At 38.7% G+C, this 25,647-nt stretch overlaps 1 protein-coding gene across 3 annotated transcripts in view; it reads left to right on the forward strand.

Annotated features, from left to right (window-relative positions):
• Sec31 (secretory 31) overlaps positions 1–25,647 on the forward strand; it is a 386,738-nt gene that overhangs the window by 232,038 nt on the left and 129,053 nt on the right. For all 3 annotated transcript variants that reach the window (XM_067138230.2, XM_067138232.2, XM_067138231.2), the window contains 2 exons: positions 3,473–3,637; positions 23,633–23,785. In XM_067138230.2, the coding sequence (XP_066994331.2) occupies positions 3,473–3,637; positions 23,633–23,785 (318 nt within the window). The remainder of the gene's footprint in view (positions 1–3,472; positions 3,638–23,632; positions 23,786–25,647) is intronic.

The following is a 25,647-nucleotide window of genomic DNA, read 5'->3' on the forward strand; positions in this document are numbered from 1 at the left end:
GTAACCAACAAACGCCATGTATCAAACATGGTAACGGGTGACCACGGATACAAGGTTTATCAGAATCAAGGGAACAAAAGGAAGAACGAGGAACAAGAAACACAAACAAAATCAAACTCAAACACACAATAATTAAATAATTACTGTCCACTTGGTTAGAACTCAACTGGATAAATAGACTCGCTTAGCATGCTTTGATAAGGTAGTTAAATTGATACTTTACAAGCTCTATCCAAGCTTTACCACATGAGCGTAAGGTACTCGAACTCCGAAACTTCTTAAATTATTTTACATATTTCACCCGAATAAAGGTTTCAATGATTTCTTTCAAAATGATAATAACAATATCCAAATTTCTTTTAAAAGGCCGAGATCTTCCATTCAATTAAGAGTCCATCATTACTACACGACGGATACTGAAACTGATTGAAGCTGAAGAGAATTAGTTTCGTAGAATTGCCGAAAATCTTCACTGAATTAGGAAGGCGTCAAGACGCCATTTTTAAAAACTTACATTCTGGATGATGAAGCGATGCAACGATTAAATTAAAAATACCAACTAGAGCAGCTCCCGCGTTGATTAAAGACGCAAGATCATAAGGAGGGCCAAGGGAGAGCCCCTTTTCACATTTTTCTTCAAGTCACATCCATGACGAGAGGCAGAATGCGGTCCCACCAGACAGGCAAGAACCGTGCGTCCATCTCAGTTCACAACTCACGCCAGACTCCTACTCAACAATCGGAGATCAGCTTTTCTTCTGGAAGCGAGCTCTCATTGGTTAGTGGTCGGAGCATCGTAGGACGAAAGCTCAGGTAGAGAGCGCCTCATACAAGGTTCATTTCTTCCCGCAGTTTCAAGGAATCACCGCGAGAGCGCAGATCAATGCATATATTTAGTAAATAAATTCTCAAGCAGTACCAAACCGAAAAGAAGGTAATTCCACCAGATAGAGATAATTTGTTACCAATTTCCACGGGGATTAACCCAGCTCCAAAAACGTTAGGAGAGAGAAGACAAATAAATTTGACACCTCGATGTCATGTGTTTCACATGTATGTCGAAGTACGGAATAAGTTTTCGGGCATTACTCCTTTTAAGAAGTTTCCTGCCTAAGAAGCCTTTTTTTTTTTTTTGGTCCCTTGAAAAACTTCTTAACAGAGTTTCACTGTATTAACTGAGTTGACAGATAGGCCCTGCAATACAGTTTTCAATCTTCAGCAGCAAAAACCTCAGTTGTACACTTCTGTTGGCGTTGGCTTGTATACCCCGAATCAGAGATTCACTTGTAAAACAGTGTCCTTCCAGTGGTGGTCACCTGCAGATTTCTGGTTCTTCATTTTGATAAGAGACTAAGGTGGCAGCCCCACATTCATCAGGTGATAGTAGCCAGTATAAAGAGACTTAACATGCTTAAGTTTCTCAGTAGCACTTTGTTGGGAGCCAAGTGTTGCGGTGCTGCTACGTTTTTACATGGCTACAGTCCTTTCCTGATTAGACTGTGGTAGTGCAGCTTATGGTTCCGTACTAAGCTGAACCTTTTAGTTAGTGTTCACCATAGTGAACCGGAGCTTTCTGTACTAGTTCAATTCTCAGCCTACTCACTGAATTGGAAGTTCCATCATTGTGAAGAAGGTGGTTGTAGATACTCCTCACGTATGCTGCTAAAATTCATGGAATGGTGCAGTATCCGAGATATCGATGCTTCTTTAATACCCAATAACCTCAGAGGCACAAAAGCTGACCAAACAAAGTGATGGCTTGTAAAATAATTATTCCTTTAAATGGAATGTTTTATATTTTCTATCTTTTCAAAGTATGAGTAAATACGGTAAATCCTATTGCACTGGACATGAAAACTTGGCTTCGGAAGAGTCCAGATTGTGTGGGTATGCAGACACACTCAGGCTTTCAGGCAGTGTGAGCAAAGTAACCAAGTTCACAGTAAACTCGGCTCTTTCCTTTCATTCATCATTGTACCCTATGCCATTCCTGATGAAAGAATTCAAGTCCATAGTACATGACAACAGAGTTATCAGCAACTTTATTGCATGAAATGTTTAATATCTAGCCTTACTTATCATCATCATCACTGTAGCTTCATACATCAACTGTGGTCCACGATCTTACAAATTATTTGCAACAGTCCTGAACAATGTACCTAGAAAAGCATTAGATATCATATTTTCAATTGCTTAAAATTGGAAAATATAGGGAGTTAGTGAATGTACAACAGAAGTTCTGTAATGATTTCCACTGTTCGTTTAAATTTCTGTATATTCTTTGTTAATTTGTTTTCTCTTACCTTAACCTCTTGACCCAGTATTTGCTTGCTGAGCCAATCAGTCTACAGTGGTAATAAAATTCACTATGGTTCAGCATTGTGTAAGTTTTGCACTAAATATCTTAATAACTCAAGAAATAAAGGACATAATTTAATACAGTTTTTAGGAAAACTTAACAAGATTTAAAGTCACGCTATAATACAGTGTTTTTAATGACTCATTTACCTATGGCAGGGGTGTAAACGTGATCACTGATTGAAAGACCACTTCAAGTAGAAGATCAATCCCACCATTGTCTGTCGTGTTGCAGTCTATGGTACTAAATGTTGCTGACTGCAACAGAGACAATGGACAGCCAGCATTACTGGACCTGGCTATGTTGTCAGTGTAGAAATAAGAAAACAAGAAAATAAGAAAATGTGTGTTAGTTGACTAAAGTGGTTTGGAAATGTAGTACAGTCAGAAGCTGATGAAATTGCAAATATGGGCTACTTGCTGGAAATCATCAGCAAGAGACCTAAAGCATAACCCAAGCAACAATGGGATGATACAGTGCTCAGTGGCATGAACAACATAAATCTACACCCCAGCGAGACTTTCATTTGAAGAAATGGATGATAATAATAATAATAATAATAATAATAATAATAATAATAATAATATTGTTTTTACGTCCCTTAACTACTTTTGAAGGTTTTTGGAGATGGCGAAGTGCTGGAATTTTGTTCCATAGGAATTCTTTTAAATGCCAGTAAATCTACCGACATGAGGCTGAGCCCCTTCAAATGCCATTGGACTGAGCCAGGATTGAACCTGCCAAGTTGGGGTCAGAATGCCAGCGCCTCAGCCATCCGAACCACTCAGCCTGGCATTGAAGAAATGTAGACAATAGAATCACATTGTAGAACCTGCTGTTCAGTTGGACAAATGCTGATGAACTTGATGATAATTGTTTATCTAATCTCTCTCTCTCTCAACCAATCTTAGATGCGTGGTCAAGTGTCACCTCATTCCTATACCTCCTTTCGATGTATCCTGCCATTATGCATAGGCACTCATCTAATTCTAGCCAAATGTCTTTGCTATGGTCTTACTTGTTATGTCATTGCTTTCCTCCAGCTTTCTTAAGTTACATTTTAAAAAAAATGTTTTTAATTCTTTGAAGTGACGTCAAGTATTCTTTCAACAGGATCTAGTCGAGCTAGTGATGGTGCTACGTAAAGCTGCAGAGCGTCAAGGACGGACAGTTGAGATGTCTGGACATCTAGCTAACCTATTGTCACAGTATGCAGCCATCCTTGCTGCCCAGGGCAATCTTAATGCTGCTCTGACTTATCTTGGAGACTCAAATGAGGTAAGTTTATCTGTGCTGTAATCTTTTCTTCACATTGACCATTATAGTTATACAATTATCATAAAAAATTAAACCTGTTGTAAACAGTGCTGATGGCTTGATACATTTAATAAAATTTTAAAAAGTCTATAACAGCCACACAATAAAATTATTTAATTTATAACCTGTTTTTGGAATCTTACTTCCATCAGCAGTGAATCATCTATATAGTAAGAAAGTTTAAAAAAAAAAAAGCTTTGTCCAGTCTGTTCGTCCGTCCTTCTACCGGACCGATTTACTTCCTTTTTGTTTTATTTTCCCTGGAATTACCTACCGGTGAATCACCAAGCATTGATAGGTCTGTAAGTTCAGTCAACTTTGAGTAATCATAAAATCAAATCATTAAGTGATGACTCCAGTAACTGCAGGTGAAGGCTGAACCTAGACCGCACTGCAATACATTCTGTACTTAGTGGGTTGCACGCGGTAAAGGAACAATATCTTTATGTAGTGATAATGAAGCTAAACGATTAAAAATGATGGCAACTACAGGCAGACCTGCAATTTCAACCAAACTTGGTACACATATGACTTAATACTGTCTGGAGAAAAATACCGTAGGAGAAAGGCGCACCTAGCACCCCTCGGGGTGGAGTGGGTAGGGAGTGACAAGAACAAATTAGGGAAAACGATCTACAGTGAAACCTCGTTAAGACGTTTGTGCAGAGGATAAGGAAAATGAACGTGTTAAGCGAGAAAATGTACTAATGAATACATGAATAAAAACTAACGATTATTTCCGACATGAGGGAATTTTACTTCCTGTATCTGCGGGTACAGTGAAAACTATAAGCCTGTCTACCATTTCTAAAGATGAATGTTTGAAAGTTTGTGAAAAACATGAGAGAACAAATATGAAAACCTTTTCTGCTGGGAATTGTAAATTAACAACTACCGTTACACTGAAAGGTGTGAGAAACACCAGACAACAAATATGAAAAAGTGCACAGGGGCCAACAAAAATATCAGAAGTATTATTGCAGATCACAATCTTTCCAAAACAAATGTTAGTAGGAGCCTTTTATTTCGGAGCAGTGGGTTATTAAACATTGTTTTCTGGTCACACTCTTAGACGATGAATTGGAGGTTACACTCGACCATATGCACCTGTGAGGAATGACTTTGGCCGCCATTTTGAATTTAAAAAATACTTCGACCAACTTGAGTCATCGAGTCGCGACCTCTGCGCGCTTATGCCAGTCCACTTTCTGACATTTTAATTTTGTCTTCATTATTAAGGAATTTTACAACATTTTCTGCAACCATAACTAGGCTATCACAAGATAAATATGCACCATGCGAGTCAATTTCACACTATTATGTTCCTAATCCAGATATAGGCTACTGTATCACGTAACAAATATTAGCTACCCTTCAGTGTACCACTCAACACAAAGTACAATTCTACCTTCTGAATGGAATGCGCAATACAAGCACAAACAGGGGAAACTCTGCAATTCAGCAATCTCGCTGCTAACCGGCAAGCATAACTGAACATTCCTGAAGCTAACGGCTTCCTCCTCCTTTGAAGTTCAGGAAGGCCTTTTCCCATAATCACGCATCTGTGACGTCAGCTCTTACCAGAGTTGGAAATCATGTTTCTTTCAGAAGGGATGACAAATACAGTAACATTTTCAGGGCTAGGAAAAATGTGATCATTACCAAGCGGTAATAGCGAAAATTCGTGATGTGATAAGCGAGATATTTTTTATATAGATTTAATATGATAAGAATTGGGACTTTGAATTTACGATGTGTTAAGCGAGAAAATGTGGTAATGAGGAACGCATTGATGAGGTTCCACTGTATATTAATATTGAATCCATAGTTTTTGGGGTCACTGGGATGAATTGTGATACTCTGGATGCCGTTTTTCCAAGTTCAGCCTTCAACAACATGCGGGCCAGAAGGGGTGAGAAAGGAAATGTCCAGAATGACCGAGATTAGTATTGAAGTCATAGTTTTTGGGTTCGCTAGGTTGATTGGTGACAGTTCCAATGACAGTTGGAATCGCGTATATCGTATCTATAGCGCAACGTGTAAATACATACAATTGTCATGAATTTTTATTATTGGGCTGCCACAAGGACAATGTTCCACGCGGAATAAAATAATCTAAAACTAAAAGTTTAAATTGAACACACAACAATAACTCTAAAGCTATGAAATATTTAGTAAAAACTGAGCAAGTGACTGCGCAGTTTGGGTTATGTAGCTGTAAGCTTGCATTCAGGAGATGGTGGATTCGAACCTCATTCAGCAGCTCTGAAGGTGGTTTTCCATGGTTTCCAATTTATTTTTACCAGGCAAATGCTGGAGCTGTACCTGAATTAAGGCTACAGGCTCTCCCCATTCCTAACCCTTTACTGTCTCATTGTCGCCATGAGACCTATCTGTGTCTGTGCAACATAATATCAATTTAAAGAAAAGTTCATAATGATCAATCAAAGTCACAATAAAGATATCTACAAAAGTTCACTTCACACATAATAATTATCAGGTAATACAAATCCTAAAAGTAAACGTTCAAAAAGGTACCCGGGCAGTGTATGGAGCAGTTTTATTTTAATACTCGTTATTTGACCAATTTGTAACGAATGCTGTGGAGCAGTACGGGTCCTCTAGTTAAAATTAAAATATTAAAACTCTTCAGACCGAAAGTAACATACTGTATTGACAAGATATATGAAGATGCTGGCTTCACACCACTGAGATTACCAGCTTATCATCTGGACCTAAATCCCATCAAATTAATTCGGAACCAGATAAAAGGTAAATTTGCTGATAATAATGTCTGTCATGTTTCTCTGTCAACAATTAAAACATTGGGAGGAGAAATGATTGAATCTACAACAGTGGATGAGCGGAAACAGGATACACTGCTGGAAGAAGAAATCAAGCGCATAATAATTGAGCCTGGATTTGACAGCAGCAGTGATGAGACTGGAAATGATACGGCAACAGCTGATTCGGAGACAGACAGCAAGCGAAGTGGAGCACGATTAAACAGAATCCTCTTAAAACAATAATCCACATCACCATCTTTTCTTAAATAATTCCACAGAATTTGGAAATTTATTGAACATCTCCTTTGGTAAATTATTGCAATCTCTAACTCCTTTTGCTATAAACGATTATTTGCCCTAATTTGCCCTCTCGAATTCCAAATTAATCTTCATATTGTGATCTTTCCTACTTTTAAAAAAACACCACTCATACTTATTCATCTACTAATGTCATTTCACGCCATCTCTCCACTGACAGCTCGGAAGATACCACTTAGGCATAAATATCTCAAGGATGAATATACTCTTTACCTAAAACTCATGTTAGATGAAGAAGATCCGTTTTAGTTTTGGAAATTTTTTAAAATTGGATAAAATAAGACTGACAAGTTTTAATTGTGTTAATAACACCATCAATTTATGTCACTCACTTTTATGTATTGTTCACATATTAAAAAAATATTGTTATGGCATGCTAAATGTAAGAGGTTATCAGTGAGTAACATCAACGTTCATATTTCATACTACCGGTATATATATGTTTAAATAAGGTCCCAGACCTTGACCTTAAGGTTGTCCACAGGCTGAAGATGCAAAAAAAAAAAAAAAAAAAATTTGAAATATGTACCTGATAAGTCTATATAAATTCATGTAGATTCAAACCACATTAAACATAGAATGTATTGAATAGGTAGTGTATTGAATTATCCTTGAGATATTTATGCCTAAGGTCATCTTCAGTACGGAACACTAATGAGAGTTGTTACGTGTAACATACCACTTAGTCGAGCAACTCATCTCCTTCTTTCTAAGTCGTCCCAGCCCAAACTTTGTAAAATTTTCTTAATGCAACTCTTTTGTTGGAAATCACAAAGAACAAATCAGGCTGCTTTTCTTTCATTTTTTTCCAAATCTCGAATCAAGTAATCCGGGTGAGGAACCCACATACTGGAACTTATATGCTCTATCCTTTACATCCTTACTACAATCCCCAAATACCCTCATAACCATGCGAAAGTTGATTGCTGAATATGGTTGAATAAGTATCAGGTGACAATTTAAGATTTTTCGTAGGAATGTGAATTGGTTCACTATTCTCAACGGGCAAAATATATTTGTGGACAATTAACTTCAGAGTCAAATCTTTGATGCACATGACAGTTTCATTATCTACAGTAAAATTCTTATGATGAATGCACCGAATCTATTTCTCTCGAAAACCTTATCCTTCCATTAGGGCAGAAATACCCGAAGAATTGCTCATTTTTGACTTACAGAGAGGTACACAACTACGTCCTATAACCAAACACAGAACCTACTAACTGCAAACTCGAATTAATTAACCTCCGGATATTTTGAGCTTCCACGTAAAAGTGGCTAGCAATTCAAATACCTCAAATTCGTCTTTATCAGTATTGAAAATTAAGAAATACAATCATAAGCAGACTCGAAATAATTACTGCACAATCATTACAATAATTTACTGTAAACTCTTAACCGCGATCGCATACAAGCTATGCATGGCCTGCGTTCACGGCCATATTGCCACTAATCGAAACCTGCCTTAAGGTCTGAGTATTGTAGTCAGTCTTGGTTAATGCTCCAGTTGTTCTCCTTGGCTGACTGTACTGCGATGATGTCATGTTCGTTACTAGTGGCGCTGTGCTGTGCAGGACTCCACTTGCCTTGATCGGGTAATAAAATAGATATTTTGTAGTGTAAGATTTACTAAGTTTATGTTATGTTAGCTTGTCTTATTCATTTTTAAAATCTTTATTACAGCACAACTGTCCTGTACATTTTTAAATCAAGATGAAACAGTTGTGTGCATTTTAATATTTTAATTTTAATGGTTCACTGATGATGGACTTAAGATTCCAAAAACTTGTTATGAATTACCGGTAAGTCATTTTAATGTATGCAGATATAGGCTGTTTTTAATTTTAGTAAGTGTATTATAGTTATAGGTAACATTATTTATTTCATTTGGCTTTTAATATTTTATTTCTGTAACATTTCTGCCTTTTTCAAGATTTTGTTTTCAAATGACTCTGAACAGTCTGTCATCATCATCATCATCATCATCATTGTACAGTTCCAGTTTCCCGGGTACTTTTTATGAGCGTCTTTCACTTCTTCCTGTCCATATACAACTTGTCATGGAGAACATCATCCACTGTCCATCTCCTGGTAACTAGATCAACCTTGATCATGTTCATCCATCAGGTTTTAGGTCTTCCTGCAGGTCTTTTCCCTTCCACCTCTCTTTCCAAACTTATTCTGGCTGTTCTTTTAGGCTCCATCCTTATCACATGCCTTTACCACCGTAGTCTAGATGTGCTGATTCGGTCTAATAGGGATGTCTTTATTCCGGCTTCTTTCCTCACCTCCTCATTTCTTTAAGAAATTTCGTCTCTGATGATTGCAGTCTTGATGAATCTCTTTTTGTTAGGGTGCACGCTTCAATACCATAGGTCAATATTGGTATGAAATAGCTGTTAAACATCATCAGTTTGGCCAGTTTTGGAATCATGTCATCCCATAAAAGTGTTCTTAGTTGTTGGTAGAATTCTGATCCGTTTTGCACTCTGTTTGTAATTTCCTTTCTGACCAAATTATCACTGGAGATTACACTTCCAAGGTAAGGAAGACTATCCACACACTCTAGCTGGTGGTCTCCTAGTTCTACACTTGCTGGATGCCCTTCTCTGTTGACTGCCATCACCACTGCCTTGTTCTCACCGATGGTGAGGTTATATTCCTTGACTTGGGATTTCCATACATTGAGTCTGTTCTGTACTTCCTCATCTGTTTCACCCCAAATCATGATATCGTCGGCAAAGGCCACTGCAATCAGTTCACGTAACTTTTCCTTGACGTTCTTCATTATATTGTCCATAACAGTGTTGAACAGTTGTGGGGACTGTGCACTTCCTAGTTGAACTCCACTCTTGGTCTCAAGCCATGATGACCGACCTTCCCCAATTTGTACATAGCTTTGTACAACATCTGAATTTTCCTTACCAGTCCTTCAGGTACATTTCTTTTCCTCAGACACTTCCAGTTCTTATCTTTTATAACACTATCGTAGGCCTTTTCTATATCCAGGAATACAATGACCAGGTTTCTTGCCTTTCTCCCAATACTTTTCAATCAGCATGCGGGTGCTAAAAATTAGTTCCATTGTTGATCTGTTACTTTTGAATCCATATTGCTCCTCCTCTAACTGTGGTTCATTGATGGTTCTCAATCTCCTTTCTATGATCTTCTCTAGAATTTTCCGCCCATGAGACAGCAGTGTTATTCCTCTATAGTTGGTGGGTTTCTGTCTGCTGCCTTTCTTAAACAGTTAATAGGTAGGGACCCTCTTAGAGGCAGCCCTGACCAGGGAGTGGCGCCTTTGCCTATGCGAGTCCCAGAGCACACTGACCCGGTGTGTAACATCTGGTAAAGGGTCCCAGCTGAGGGTAACGAGTGAAGACTTCATAGGCAGCAAAAGCGGAGAATATAATTTGGTACAGTGGAGCTGGTGGAGGAGGCAACCCATTTTTCTGGGGGTAGTACAGATGGAACCCACTACCTTGCGGGATGAGGAGGGATCTTCAAAAGCTAAGGGATTAAACCCCGAAAGAAAATCCTCAGTTATGTTAGGCCTAGCAAGCCAGTAAAAGAGCTTATTTGTAGTTGCTTTCAAACACATAAACAGTCTATACCTACTTGAAAACATCTCTTGAGTGTGTTCTCTTGAAACATACAATATTAACTCCACAATGTATTATTACCAATAACTTATCAATTATTCTGCCAGTTTCATGTCTCTCTCTCTCTCTCTCTCTCTCTCTCTCTCTCTCTCTCTCTCTCTCTCTCTCTCTCTCTCATATCATACACTCAATCAATCACCACTGATGTGCATTCAAGGCTGTCGTTCAGGTGGCAGATTCGCTATCAGTTGATTACCTCATCTTTTCTTAAAGGATTTCAAAAAAGTTTGAGTTATGGTAAAGAAGCAGACCGTTGCATTAAAGGCACTCTTAAATGCTATTAGATATATTCACTAAGGTGCAAGTAACAAGATAAGCTGCAAACTACTGCTTTCTTGTACAAACCTGAGATATAAAACATTGAAAAGCGCGCTGTGTGTGATTACGAGAGAGAGAGAGAGAGAGAGAGAGAGAGAGAGAGAGAGAGAGAGAGAGAGAGAGAGAGAGAGATATGAATTTATTTCCAAGAGATTTTCATGACATCATACTTATGATGTGAAAAGCATTTTACAAATGTTTTAAAACTCAGCAGTTGGCAATTTTATATTTGCATCATAAACATGGCACTTGTGCACTTCATTAAAAATGACTGAAATGTGATGAAAACATTGCTGGACAGTTGTTGATACTGTTTCATGTATGTCCGTTTGTCACTTTTTCAAATTTTGAAGCTTTATCAGTTTAGACACTTGGTTCAGTAAATTAATCAACGAATTACATTTAGGGCTGATGCTCAAATGGAAGATTACCTATCATTTTCTGAAACGTTTTCAAAGAACTTGGAATTTTATCAAACATTTCCCTTGATCAATTATTCCAATCCCTTACTGCTCATAATTAAATTAATATTTGTACAAATATGAGATATGAAACATTGAAAAGCACACTGTATATGATTACGAGAGCACATGTCTATCATGTTTACAGGGTGATTGAGGAGTGATGCTATGGAATGTTAGAGAGAAAGAATGAATTAATGTCCAGAAACTAGGCCTGAATTTTCACTTCTGCACATGCATGACAAATTTTAATATTTAGCAGTCCTCTTGAATTTCAACTTTATCTTCATATTATGTTCTTACCTACTTTCAAACGCTCTACCCCAGCTTATTCCTTTATTAATGTCATTCCACGCCATCTCTCCACTGACAGCTCGAAAAATACCATTTATTACAAGTTAAAAATTTCATAATTTATCCATATTGACTTTGGGATACTCTAAAATAAAAGACTTGAAGATTTCCACCCTTTCAATTCTAATTCTAATCACACTTTGCGATTAAATTACATAATCAAAAGATTGGTATTACATGTTTCATCTCATGAGAGAGACATCTTCAGCTGCTTGTTAATAGCTTAGATTAAAATGGACATAGACAACACAGAATAGTCAAAAATATCTCAGATTCCTAAAACCTAAAAAGCATGCAGTGAGTACCCTAGAATCAAATACCGTATAATCCCGAATACCACCCGCCACCGAATAAGACCCGCACCCTAAATTTGAGGCGGCAACATACGGAAAAAATCAAAAAATCAAATAACTTACATATCTATTTAATTTTCTTCAAATATACCACAAATATAAATTCAAACAGCGTACAATTAATAAAATCATCACAAAAATCTATATAAATAAAATTGTACAATTAAAAATAGGAGAGGATTTCCACCAATCAATACTTATTTATTGCATATATTAAGCTACAGGACCGGTTTCGACCTCATATACAAGGTCATCTTCAGCTGAACCATACATACATATTTATATAATGAAGCTTTGATTAAGATTGTGTTGTTAAAGGAATGCTATACGATGATGATGTACATTTAGTCACATACAAATGGGGCAAGTCTTAGCGTGAACTGGCGTATATGTCATTCTGTACAATATTGCAACTGTATGTCTAAAATATTATGTTGAAGGTCTTAAAATTAGTGTATAAAATATGTCTTACGAAATAAAATCGTAACGACCGTGTGTCTGTACATGGATTATTTGGTGAAATTTCCGTACAGTTATCCGTTTCAGGTGTAATAATGACCATCTGCATAATTTTTAGCTTTGGTGTCTGTCTGTCTGTCTGTCTGTTTGTTTGTCTGTTTGTCTGTCCTTCTATAACTTGAAAACTACTGGGTATATTTCCACCCAACTTCATATTTAGAATCCACCTGTCCTTGGGTAGGTTTTAGCACAAATATCGTTTCTAAATCCGTGAACTGAGTGGGGATTTTTACGAAACCGGAACCATGATTTTGCACTCCCTCAAAGTATACACAACCGAACTTAATGGAAATCTACCTGCCTTAATGAAAATTAATTTCTAAACCTTTTTTTTCTCATGTGCATCATTTCGATAGCAGGATTTGATAAGGGAGATATCATTAACGGAGCGTTTTTCGGTACAAATCCCAGCTGACTTAATGCAAGAGCGGGTGCGTGTAAAGCGTATTTCTTACAACTTGAAAACTACTAAAGATATTTGAACCAAACTTTATATATAGCATCCATCTGTCCAAGGGTAGGTTTCCTTGGTGTCTGTTTGTTTGTTTGTTTGTTTGTTTGTTTGTTTGTTTGTTTGTCTGTTTGTTTGTCTTTCTATAATTTGAAAACTACTGGATATATTTCCACCAAACTTCATATTTAGAATCCACCTGTCGTTGGGTAGGTTTTAGGGCAAATATTGTTTCTAAATCCCTGAACTAATTATGGTTTTATACAAAGCCGAAACCGTGATTTTGCACTCCCTCGAAATATACACAACCAAACTTAATGGAAATCTACCTGCCTTAATGGAAATTAATTTCTAAACCTTTTTTTCATGTGTATCATTTCGATACCAGGATTAATAACGGAGATATCATTAACGGACCGTTTTTCGGTACAAGTCCCACCGGACTTAACGCAAGAGCGGGTGCGCGTAAAGCGTATTTCTTACAACTTGAAAACTACTGAGATATTTGAACCAAACTTTATATTTAGCATCCACCCCTCCAAGGGTAGGTTTTAAGGTTTATACCAATTCAAATTCCTGGAATGGACTGGGGTTTTATAGGGGACCGAAATGGTGATTTTTACTCTCCCACAATATATAAAGTACAAGACCAACCTGACTGGAAATCGATCAAACTGTTTGGAAATCCAATTCTAATTTCTTTTTCTCATGTGCATTTTTCAACGGGAGGATTAATAAGGGAGATAACATGAAAGGTCGGTTTTCAGGCTAAGTCTAGCAGACATAGCCCAAAAGGTGTTATACGTGGAGCAGATTCCTTATCTGTCTAGATAAATCATATCGTAACGACCGTGTGTCTGTGCATTGACTATTTTGGCGAAATTTTCGTACAGCTTTCCGTTTAAGGGGTGATAATGACCACCTGCATATCTTTTAGCTATAGATTCCTGGAAGTCCTAAATTTTACCCCCTCTCTCCCTCGCCCATAATCAAGATTGCCTCACAATCTGCCACACAAGCTGAATAATTGAAATTAAGCAAATTTATACGTTTTAGCCGGTAACCTACGGAAAACTTCCATGATCCTTAAATATTTCACTTTTTATGCCGAATAATATCGAAATATAGGCAATTTAATGACGGTGCAGACCTTCATTTCGAGGTATTTCGCGGCTAAACTGTAAGTCCTATCACAAAACGGATGTCACGATCTCCGTTCAGTTTCGAGTGATCTACAACTTTGGTCCTGTGATATTTTGTCGTCTCTCTCTCTCTCCCTTATAGGGTAGATTTGGCTGTATATTTCGATGGTTCGTAAGTTTTGTGCTTTTTACACGTGTATTAGTTTGACATACTTACAGGAAAGGTAGAGTCATCGAATTTGGCACGCACATTGACACGACCAATGGCTATATGCGAACCCAATTTCATGATTCTAGCTTCCACATAAGTATGTGAAAAATAATGTAAAATGATGAAAATGTACCCAAATTTCACCCCATTCAATTATCGTAACTCAGTCGAACCCATAAATATGTGAGACACGAGATAATGTTTTAACACCAAACATGTAGAGTGATAAAAGGGACGTCTGAGGGTGCAAACCGTTTGTTGGTATGATATACCGTTTAGGAGCTGTAAATCTCGAAATGAAGGTTTGCACTTCCAAACGTGCCCATGCTTATCTGTCATCTATATAAATATAATCGCAACGACCGTCTGTCTATACATTGGCTCTTTTGGCAGAATTTCCATACAGTTATCCGTTTCAGTTGTAATAATGACCATCTGCATATTTCTTAACTTTTGTGTCTGTCGGTTTGATTGTATGAGTTTTTATAACTTGACAACTACTGAATATATTTCTACCAAACTTGATATTTAGAATCCACCTGTCCTTGTGTAGGTTTAAGGGCCAATATTATTTCTGAATACCTAAATTAACTGGGGGTTTATCCGAAACCAGAACCATGATTTTTCACTTCCTCAAAATATGCACATCTGAAATTAATCGAAATCTACAATCCTTAATGGAAATCCATTTCTAAACCTTTTGTTCTCATGTGAATTTTTCGACAGGAGGATTAATAAGTGAGATATCATGAACGGTTGGTTTTGCAGGTTAAGTCCAGCGGACGTAGCCAAAATGTGTTGTACGTGGAGCAGATTCCTTATCTATCTATATGAATAAAATCGTAAGGACTGTGTGTGCCTGTACATTGACTATTTTGGTGAAATTTTCGTACAGATATCCGTTTGAGGGGTAATAATGATTGCCTGCATATTTTTTGGTTTAATTTCCTGAAAGTCATAATTTTTACCTCCTCACCCAAAATCCAGATTTTAGCATAATCTGCCAGACAAGCAAGAAAATTGAAATTTGGCAAAATTATACGTTTCAGCCTGTAACGAACGAAAAACTTCACAGATCTTTAATTTTTTTCATTTTTTATCCCCGAAGAATATCGAAATATGGAAGCAATTTTAATGATGGTGCAGACCTTTGTTTCAAGGTATTTCGTGGGATCAACGGGAAGTCCTATCACATAACGGATGGCACAATCTTCGTTGAATTAGGAGTGATCTTCAACCTCGGTCTTATGACTTTTTGTCGTATCTGTATCGCTTATTCGTTGGATTCGTCTCTATTTCTCGATTTGAAATAAAATTTGGACTCTTTACCTATATAATTCATACTTTCAATCACTTACAGGAAAGATAGTATGTTCAAACTCTACACGAACATTGGCCCACCCAGTACCCATATGTGAGCCAAATGCTATGTCACATAATTATCCGAAAAGTAATGCAATGTAAGATAATCTTACACAAATTTCAACCTATTCAATGTTTCTGACTCAATCTGACCCATGAATAGATGAGATGCGAGAAAATATCATAGGACCAGCCATTTAGATCGCTAAATACTGCGCCTTACGGTACAATCCTTTGTCAATATGATGTACCGTTTAGCAGCAGTTAATCTGTAAATGAACGTCTGCAATGTTGTAAACATGCATATACTTTCGTATGTCCATCTGTATATATTCATTGATGTCGATTTGTAGCGATTGAGAAAGAGTGTGTCTGCTATTGTAATCAGTACTCCCTACACCGACTTTGACTGCTGGCAGTAGGAATGGGGTCCTTCTCCAACTCCTGTGTAACTGGCATTAGTAAGGAGGGCCTACCATTTTAATGAATAATTCACTTCTCGATTTGTCTTGCAGAAGGCAAGGGATCATGCAGTTTTGTTCGAAAGTCCCCTACACTATTGTGTTTGGCTCTAGGCCAGGGTGCCCACCATTATAAACAAATGTTCCAATCTAAAATTTGATTAGCATTAGGCATAGTGGCCTGCTATTTTCTTGGAAACTCACTACTTCTGTGTGATTGGCAGTAAGCTGGCTGGCAGCAGTAAAAAGGGCCTGTCATTATAATGATAACTGCACAACTCAATTTTGACTGGTGGTAGGGAAGTTGCCTGCTATTATAATAAAAACTCCTCAACTGTAATTTGTCTGAAAGTAGGAAATGGGTCTGCCATTGTAACTAAAACTCTCCAAATCGATTGTGACTGCGCAGTAGGCAATGGGGCCTGCAATTATAATGTAAACTTGCCAACTCAATTGTGAATGGCAGTAGGCAAGTGAGCCTGCCGTTATGATCACAACTCCGCAACCCTCACTTTAAATTGGAAACAACGTATGGGGACCTCCCCATGCTATTTCTTGGATAAGGCTAAGAGACATGCAATTTTAAAACAATCTCATTTACTGCACGCACAGTATTTACGTCGATATCCGTATACAATGTAGAATACCGTAGCGAAGCACGGGTACATTTGCTAGTTGTAAATAAAATCGGTCCAATACTCGGATCATTCACAATTCACCATTGTCATCTGAAGTTTCACCATAGGAATTTTCGTCGCTGGCATCTTTCTACAAATAGTCATCCTTACTACCGTCCACGGAATTTGAAATTCCACATATCTTAAAGCTTTTGGACGCTAGATCGTTGGGAATGCGTGCCCATGTGGTCTTGATCCAGCTGCATATTAGTCGCACTTCAGGCCTCTTCACTCGTCCGGTTGGTGTTAACGCCTGATCACCATCAGACATCCATTCGGTGTAAAACTGTTTCGTTGCAGTTTTGAAAGGCCGGTTCACGCACACATCCAACGGCTGTAGAATAGAAGTGAGTCCTCTGGGAATTATTGCAAGATCGTTTTTTTCTTTCCTCACCATATTTGTTGTAAACTACAATATTTTGGACACATTATGAGAAATCAGAAAAGATATGAGCTGCTTCAACTTATCCTGCAAGGAAAAATAGAAGGAAAAAGGTCTCTTGGGCGAAGAAGAATTTCTTGGCTTGACAACCTTAAAACCTGGTTCAGCAAAACATCTGCAGAACTGTTCTGAATTGCAATGGATAAAGCCAGAATAGCCATGTTGATCGCCAATGTCCGAGGCAGACAGGCATGCTAAGAATAATAATAATAATAATAATAATAATAATAATAATAATAATAATAATAATAATAATAATAATAATAAGAAGAAGAAGAAGAAGAAGCCTCATATCTTTTACGGTGTCGGTTGTATGTCCTCGGTAACTGTCCAACACAAGCATGTTTTGTTTTTGTAACAAAGCTCCTGGGCAATGCCAAACGCACTTCACCCAGTCCTCATCTAACGCACTGTCCATCCAGCTGGACGTGTGTTCTAACAGTAACACTGGACGGCAAGTTTCTTTTTGGAAGTGTTTTCCTGTTCAGAACCACATGTGGAGGGAGTTTAGTTCCATCCGCTAATACGCACAACATTACCGTGCATCGTTGCTTTTCGTTACCACCTGTTCTGATGGTTACACTTTTGGAACCCTTCGTATCCACAGTATTTTCCAACAGTATTTCAAAATAGACAGGTGTCTGGTCAGCATTCCCAATTTGCGACAGCAAATAATAATTTTGCGTCCTCAAATGAATAATGTGACACTGAAAGGCCGTTAATTTTTCTTCATACGCCCCAGAGAGATGTTGTGAAATAGACGTACGTCTCCGAATGCACAATCCCTTTCTCCAATAAAAGTTTAGGATCCATCCGCGGCTTGCTGTAAAACCCTGTGTTTTGAGTTCTTTTGAGATCTCTAGTGCTTTCAATTGACACATTTCACTAGAAACACCATAGCTTAACTCACATTTTTTTCTCACAAATTTGTGGAGTTGTTCTTCAATTTCCGGAAACACTGCACTCCGTCCGCGGAACGCTCCTCAATTGCTGTTACATTTTAGAAGATTTTCCTTCTTCTTCCGCTAATCACGAATACACGATTCATCAATATCGTACTTTCTGTATACTGTATTTCAACTTTGCTTGCAACTTGTAAGTTTCTCACCCACAGTAAATGACCGCAGAAGCCGTTTTGAATCCGTCACTTACTATCGAGACAGCACTTTAACGGGACAGATACGGAACTCGAATGTGGTCGAGGTAGACTTCCGTAACCAACAGTCTCGACTCTCGCAAAGTACGATATCCCACGAGATCGGCTATTCGCGCACCCAGCATGCCAGCAACACTTTTGAATCAAATGACAATCGAGCATCCGCAGCAGCGGCTTTCATATTTACCACATATTTACCCATATTCTTTGATTTACTGTATTTAATTATCTTACATTTTGCGTTTACATGCCACTGTAACCATATTGAGAAAAATCAATCGTGTTTTCTAGAATGCAACTAAAACACAATAACACCTGAAAGCCCATTTACATGTGGTGTATTGAGTATGGTAACCATATTCAAATCTATTTCAGTACTCCATGTAAATGTAGTAAATATTTACGGTAATGAACGGCTTGAATACGACCCGCACCCAAAGTTTAGAACCAATATTTTGGGGAAAAAAGTGTGGGTGGTATTCAGGATTATATGGTAGGTTAGAACTAATGATCAGAGTCTTGAGGACAGAAAAGCACACCATTTGTTTCTTCATGTTCTATTTTAAAAAAAATACACTTTAAAAATTTTGTCCTTAAAATAGAACTGTACTTATAAAATGGTTATTTATAGGAACCCATTAGCCATAATACTCTTGCGGACAATACAGACATGCTGATGGAGATGGCAATTGATCTTAAATGAAGAGGGGGAGGGACTCCTCAAAGTCGAAGGAGAAACTGCTTTAAATAATTGGAGGTGTTGTAGGAAATGTATGAAAAACAATATTTGAAGCGGTTGTCTGGAAGTAGTAGTGATAGTAGTAGTCATCATCAACCATGCGAACCATCCTCCCTGCAGCCACGACCTGGCATGCAGCAATTTATGTTTTTTTGGAACTATTGAAGAAGCACCTGGTGGTAAGCAGTTCAATGACCATACGGCTCTTCAGCATGACGCAATGACATGGCTTCGGGGAATGGATACAACCTTTAATTTTCACCCCATTTGCCATCATACGATTACCTATTGTCCATCTCGCATCTTCTTCAAGGTCTTTATGCAGTCACAATTCTGTAAATTATTTATTACTCTATACAATCTGCAAAAAGCCTTATCTTTGATTCCAGTTATTTATTCATATAAGAAAACATTAATGGTCTAATATATGGAACCTTCTCTCAATCATCAAATTATGCTTCACATTCTCTAATTCTCTGAATTCTGTTTTCTAGAAATTTATCCTAGTCCTTTTGTCTAGTGTAATAGCTGTTTTTTTTCTTCAGTAGTCTGCTATGTTCTACTATATAAAAAATCTTGGATAGGTTCATAGTGATACAGTCCATTTGATCTCCTGGATCTAAAATATAGACTATATTTTGAAGGAGTTGAATCTTACTGGAATAACATTTCCTAAATATGAACTACCTTCTGTCTAACCAGTTGGTAATTTCTCAAACTTATCTAATATAATGTTAACATGATGCTTTCACGGCCCATACTTGTGGACGTGATAGCCTTTTGGGGTTATGCTGTGTCAAGAAAAAAAGGTGAAACTCTTTACATATCACAGAGAACTTTGTTCCGTGTCTGCAGAAAAAACTGTTCGATTGTTGGTGATTTCAGCTGAGCTTTGGCTGCCAAGGTATTGGAAATGATCAACTTCTTTCCAATTTCTTTCCATCCAGCATAATGTTTGTATCTCCTCCTTGCCTGCTGACTTTCATTGCTACTGTTTTCATAGGACTGATTTTGAGGTCCAACTCCTTAAATTGGTAATTCCAGGTGCTTAGCTTCTGTTGTACTTCAACTGTGCAACCGCATATCACTACATTGTCTGCAAAAGCAAGTGCCTTAAAATTATTTCTGGAATTCAGTTGTTTCACCCTCTTTATGAATTCATCCATTAACAGTGATGATTAATAATGATGACAGTGCACTGCCTTGTTGCACCCCCGTGGTTGTGACAAACCAATCCAAATATCCACTCCCTATTTGGACACAGCTCTGACAATGGTTATAGAGCATTTTCACCTTACTGATAAGAGATTCTGGCTACTTTTCTTCTTGTCAGACATTCCCTGATCTTGTTTCTAGGCAATCTGTCATAAGCTTTTTCTATATCCAAGAAGTCAAAGATGGTATCTCTTCCTTTTTCCCATTATTTCTCCATAATCATCCTAACAGCAAAGGTGATGTCTGTGGTTATTCTATTACTTCTCAGTTTATATTGTTCTCCTAGCTGAGGTTCAATGATGCTCCTTAACCATTTGTTGATGATTTTCTCAAACTTTAATCCATGAGATAGAAGTGTAATTTCTCTATAATTGCCAAATTTACGCCTGCTTCACTTTTTGAAGAGGGGAACTATTCTGACCTTTGTCTAATCTTCTGGAATATTTCCTTCTGGATGGTATTCATAACTCTCTTTATTAATCCCTTAGCTTTAAGTTTCAGTTCTCTGTACTTCTGATCTAATTCTCTCAGTCTGATTTCATTTTTTCTTACACCTTTTTGGTTCTCCTTATCTCTTTCTTTCCTAGCCATATTTTTTTCTTTTATACCTTTCTGGACAGTCTCGTTCCACCAGGGGGTTTCCTTCTTGATTTTGGTGCTCGTTTTTCCAACTATAGTGATGTAGTCCCCACAGTTATTCCTTTAAATCTGTTCCCCTTTTCCTGGCCTGTTCTTAATTCATCATGTGGTAAATAGTCCTTGATCTTCTTCAGAAATTCGTCCCTTTTCTCAGGGTATTCTAGATCTCAAACTTCTGTTTTTGATTTACGCCTGGGTTTTACATTTTCCATTAGAATATTTTGTAGAGTGGCGGTTAGTAGCCTGTGGTCACTATGTCGGCTTTCATTAGGGAAGACTTTGACATCTGTGATGAGGGTTCCGGCTTCTTTACCAGAGATAATGTAGTTTATTAGGGATTTTGGATTTCCGTCCCAGCTGTACCTCGCGATTTTATGACTAAGTTGTTTCTGAAAATAAGTATTTCTGATAGGGAAGTTGTTCCCCAGGCAGAAGTCTAAAAGGCACTCTCCTTCTGCATTCCTTTTACCAAATCCGTTAGAGCCAATCACTTTTTCATATATCTATTAAATTATACTTGGTGACAAAACACGACGGCCTCAGTTCCTGGAAGCGAGTTGAAAGCCAGTAGTCAATCACACCCTGTACAATGCCGAGTTAATGAGTTCTAAGTGATCCTTGTTTGGGGTGGAGAGGTTACCAAACCACTTTCTTACACACACTCTTCAGTCTTTACCCTTTCTTCATGTTGAGTGCAGTAGACTATTTGGCAACTCCGGCTACGATAGATGTAGTAAATCCTATATGCCGCTAATAGACACTGGCCTGCCTCTGGAGAGTGGTGGTGTGAGGCGAGGTTGTCATGTTTTGTCCCTAAGTATAATATATCTTCTTTAAGTTAAATTCTGTTCCTTTCTTACCATACTTCTACATGCTAACTCTAACAACTTCTTGTTATGCATACTTGACTTTCCTCTACTCTCATCACTACTCCCTAGTCCAGCCTGTTTCCCTAAATGTACCTGCCTATAACTTATCTAAACAACTCCCCTAACTTTACATACCCCTGCAGTTCCAGTGAAGCCCATATGAGCACAGATCCCTATCTCTTACCCACCCATTATGATCTGCAAAGTATGGTTTGGGTCACGTAGCTACCCCAGCTTGCATTCAGGAGATAGTGGGTTCGAACCCCATTGTCAGCAGCCCTGAAGATGGTTTTCCTTGGTTTCCCATTTTCACATCAGGCAAATGCTGGGGGCTGTACTTAAATTAAGGCCATGGTTGCTTCCTTTCCACTCCTAGCCTTTTTGTATCCCATCATTGCCAAAAGACTGTGTCTGTGCGTCATAAAAAAAGGGAGGGAGGTGAGGGATCAGCTAATCTTACGCCCAGTTTCCCATATATCCACTTGATAGTCTCATTTAAAGTGCCGGCCCCATGGTGTAGGGGTAGTGTGCCTGCCTCTTACCCGGAGGCCCCAGGTTCGATTCCCAGCCAGGTCAGGAATTTTTACCTGGACCTGAGGGCTGGTTCGAGGTCCACTCAGCCTACGTGATTAGAATTGAGGAGCTATCTGACGGTGAGATAGCGGCCCCGGTCTAGAAAGCCAAGACTAACGGCCAAGAGGATTCGTCATGCTGACCACACGACACCTCGTAATCTGCAGGCCTTCGGGCTGAGCAGCGGTCGCTTGGTAGGCCAAGACCCTTCAAGGGCTGTAATGCCATGAGGTTTGGTTTGGTAGTCTCATTTAAATCTGCAATCACCTTCCAGTCAGTATCCCACTGATAACAATCTTTGCTACCTTCTCTCACACAGTCTTAACCAGATCCCTCACATCTCCAACACTGTTGGTACCTGTTTCTGCTTGTCTTATATTGTTGGTAACTATGTAAAAACTACCAACTTTTCTGTACCCTCCTTCTTCCTTTCTACTTCACTTAACATCTACCATAACCTACTTCCTGAATAGCACCACCCTGGTTCCCTTTCTTCTACAGTTTCCCCATATGTCTAACAATAGAGTCCCTCATTACCAGAGGATCAACTCCACGCACCTCATATCACCAACCCTCCTGGTTTCCCTTGTCTTCCCTGACAGCTGCAGAACCTACTTCGTCCTCTCTTCTCTCCTTCTCAAGATCCTGTTCCACCTCCCTCTTCATATCCTCTACTCCGTTTCCCTTTCCTCTCACCTTCCCTCTCATCTGTAATACAGTATTTCAATGTTTCTCATCTTCTGTTTGCTGTTCTTTCAGCAGTAATTTATACATTCCTCACTAATACCTTTATACCGTCTCTTCATTGAATTGTTATTCTCTTAATTCAGACCGATGTAATAATCCGGAGAAGACCTCAGTCTGAACATTTGACATTTTAAATTTATTTGTTTTTTGTTTTATTTCCTCTTTTCCTTGTTCATCCCACTTACACCAACATAGTTATGTTCCCATCAGCTAAGTACACCATTTTTTTTTAAATATCTCAACTAATAAAAGTTTTACTGAGAATACATGGACAAGTGTCTCTCATCTTTGTGTTTTCACTGTATTCTGTCCTAATCACCCACTTCTTTCCATTTGTCTTTCTCTATGGAACTATGATTGTCATCTTTTCTGCATACTTTCTGTATGTGTTTGAAACTTCAGAAGTTAAATAGGAAGATCTTCTTTACAGCTGTATTTGTCAGTGCATAGCACCTTCTGGTATGCTGTTATTTAACCCTAATTTTACTTCCCTGGTTTCAGGAGCAGATTGCATCCCTGCGAGAGAGATTATACAGAGCACTTGGCCACAAACCAGCTTATACGGAACAGCAGATGCCAGCTCAACAGCAACCACAAGTTTTAGGCAGAATACCTACTAGCAGGAGACAATCTGCAAGTTACTATCCTGGACATGTAAGATATTGTGCTTGAATCAGTCATTATAAAAACCCTACATGTCTGGCCTTTTTTCTTTAAAGCAATAAAAAATTGTTAGCCAAAGATGTATGCAGGTCTCGGAACCTTTGTAAATATGAATGTGTCGATAGGTCAACCTTTAAACAGTTCTGCGGTGTTTCAAGATGATAACGCGCCGCCACATCGCTCCCACATCGCCCGGGAATGGTTCCAGGAACATGCAGCGGAGGCCCAACGACTGCCTTATTTACATGGTCTGCCATCTGTCTGGGCGCTGGAAGGCCAAAAATGGGTGGAGATGGTCTCCGAGCAGCTCAACATATACCGTACTATTCAAAGTCTCTTCCAGAACAACTAGGAGGCCCATTCCATACCAGGAAAATGCACCCCAGACCATAACAGAGACACCAGTGCCCTGGACCACACCTTCGAGGCAGGCGGGATCTATCGCTTCATGTGGTCTGCGCCATACACGGTGCCTCCCATCGGCATGGTGCAGTTGAAATCTTGATTCGTCCGACCATATCACGTTACGCCATTGTTCCAGTGTCCATCCCTGGTGACTGGCGACAAATGCGCGTCGTCGTGCCCGATGACGTTGGGTTAACAGTGGCAGCCGTGTGCGGCGCCGGCTCCCATACCCCATAGAATCCATATTCCTACAGATTGTCTACTGGGAGACGTGTCTAGCAGGGCCTGTGTTGAATTGAGCCGTGATTTGTTGCACAGTTGCCCATCTGTCACTATTAACAATTTGTCTCTGATGTTGCCGGTCATGGTCATCGAGGGTGACTGGACGGCCGGTCGTTCATCTGTTGTGGACGGTGACACCCGCATTCAACCATTCACGATACACCCTGGACACGGCTCAAGCCAAATTCCTGCACCACTTCTGAAATCGCACTTCCCATCCGTCGGGCACCGACCACCATACCCCGTTCGAATGGTATCAGCTAACGACGACGTTCCATGTTACACCTGTCACATGCACAGCCACTGCTCACAAGGTCTCCTATACAACTGCCACTGGTACAGGGGGCGTGTGGTGCGCAGAGAACACACCTGCGCATCAATGCTCCGCTATCGCATGACATTTGCTCAGTCAGTGTAGATAGCATAATACAGTAAAAGTCCTTTATCTAATGGTTTCGTAAGCCACCTAATCGATACCTTTTTCTTTTGCCTTTGGCAATTTATAATATCATTAAGAATAACAGTTCATGTTTCGATTGCTTAGCGATCATCAGCTGTATACACAAAAGCTTAGATAAAGAAGCATTAAAGTAACCCCATAATAAAATCCTTGTTGACTTTAAAACTGTTGTTAGTAAAGGACGTATGGGTTGGGGGGGGGTTGCGGCGGGAAGTGTATGGGTGTTACAAGGAAGTTAATTTAAAATAAGTTAAAAACTCAGGTAAGAGCCCTTGCCACAGTTGTGTGATAATAGGAAAATGCCTTGAATTCTTGAACTTCACAGGATAAACTGTAACTTTGGGGAGCAAGCCATTAGCCTCAAAAATGCTCAATTTTGCATTGCCGGTTAGCAGTGAAACTGCAGATTAACACAGTGAGTTTGTTTATGTTTGTATTTTGCATTCCATTTAGAATTATAAGCTATAAATTTCATTTTTGTTCCATATTGAAGTGCAATTATAAGAATAAATGCAATGTAATATATCAAGTAAATGATATTACATAAGTCTTGGGACTAGTTTCAGCCACTTAGTGGACATCTTCAGCCAAATAAAAATTAAACAGATTATGTGTTAACTAAAACATATGTATACCATACTTCCCCCTTTTATCCAGTTCAGCTCAGCCTGTGCACGAGGAATCCCAAAGCTGGACTGTTCGTTCA

This window comes from Anabrus simplex, chromosome 1 (genome assembly GCF_040414725.1).
Source record: "Anabrus simplex isolate iqAnaSimp1 chromosome 1, ASM4041472v1, whole genome shotgun sequence".
Lineage (NCBI taxonomy): Eukaryota > Metazoa > Arthropoda > Insecta > Orthoptera > Tettigoniidae > Anabrus > Anabrus simplex.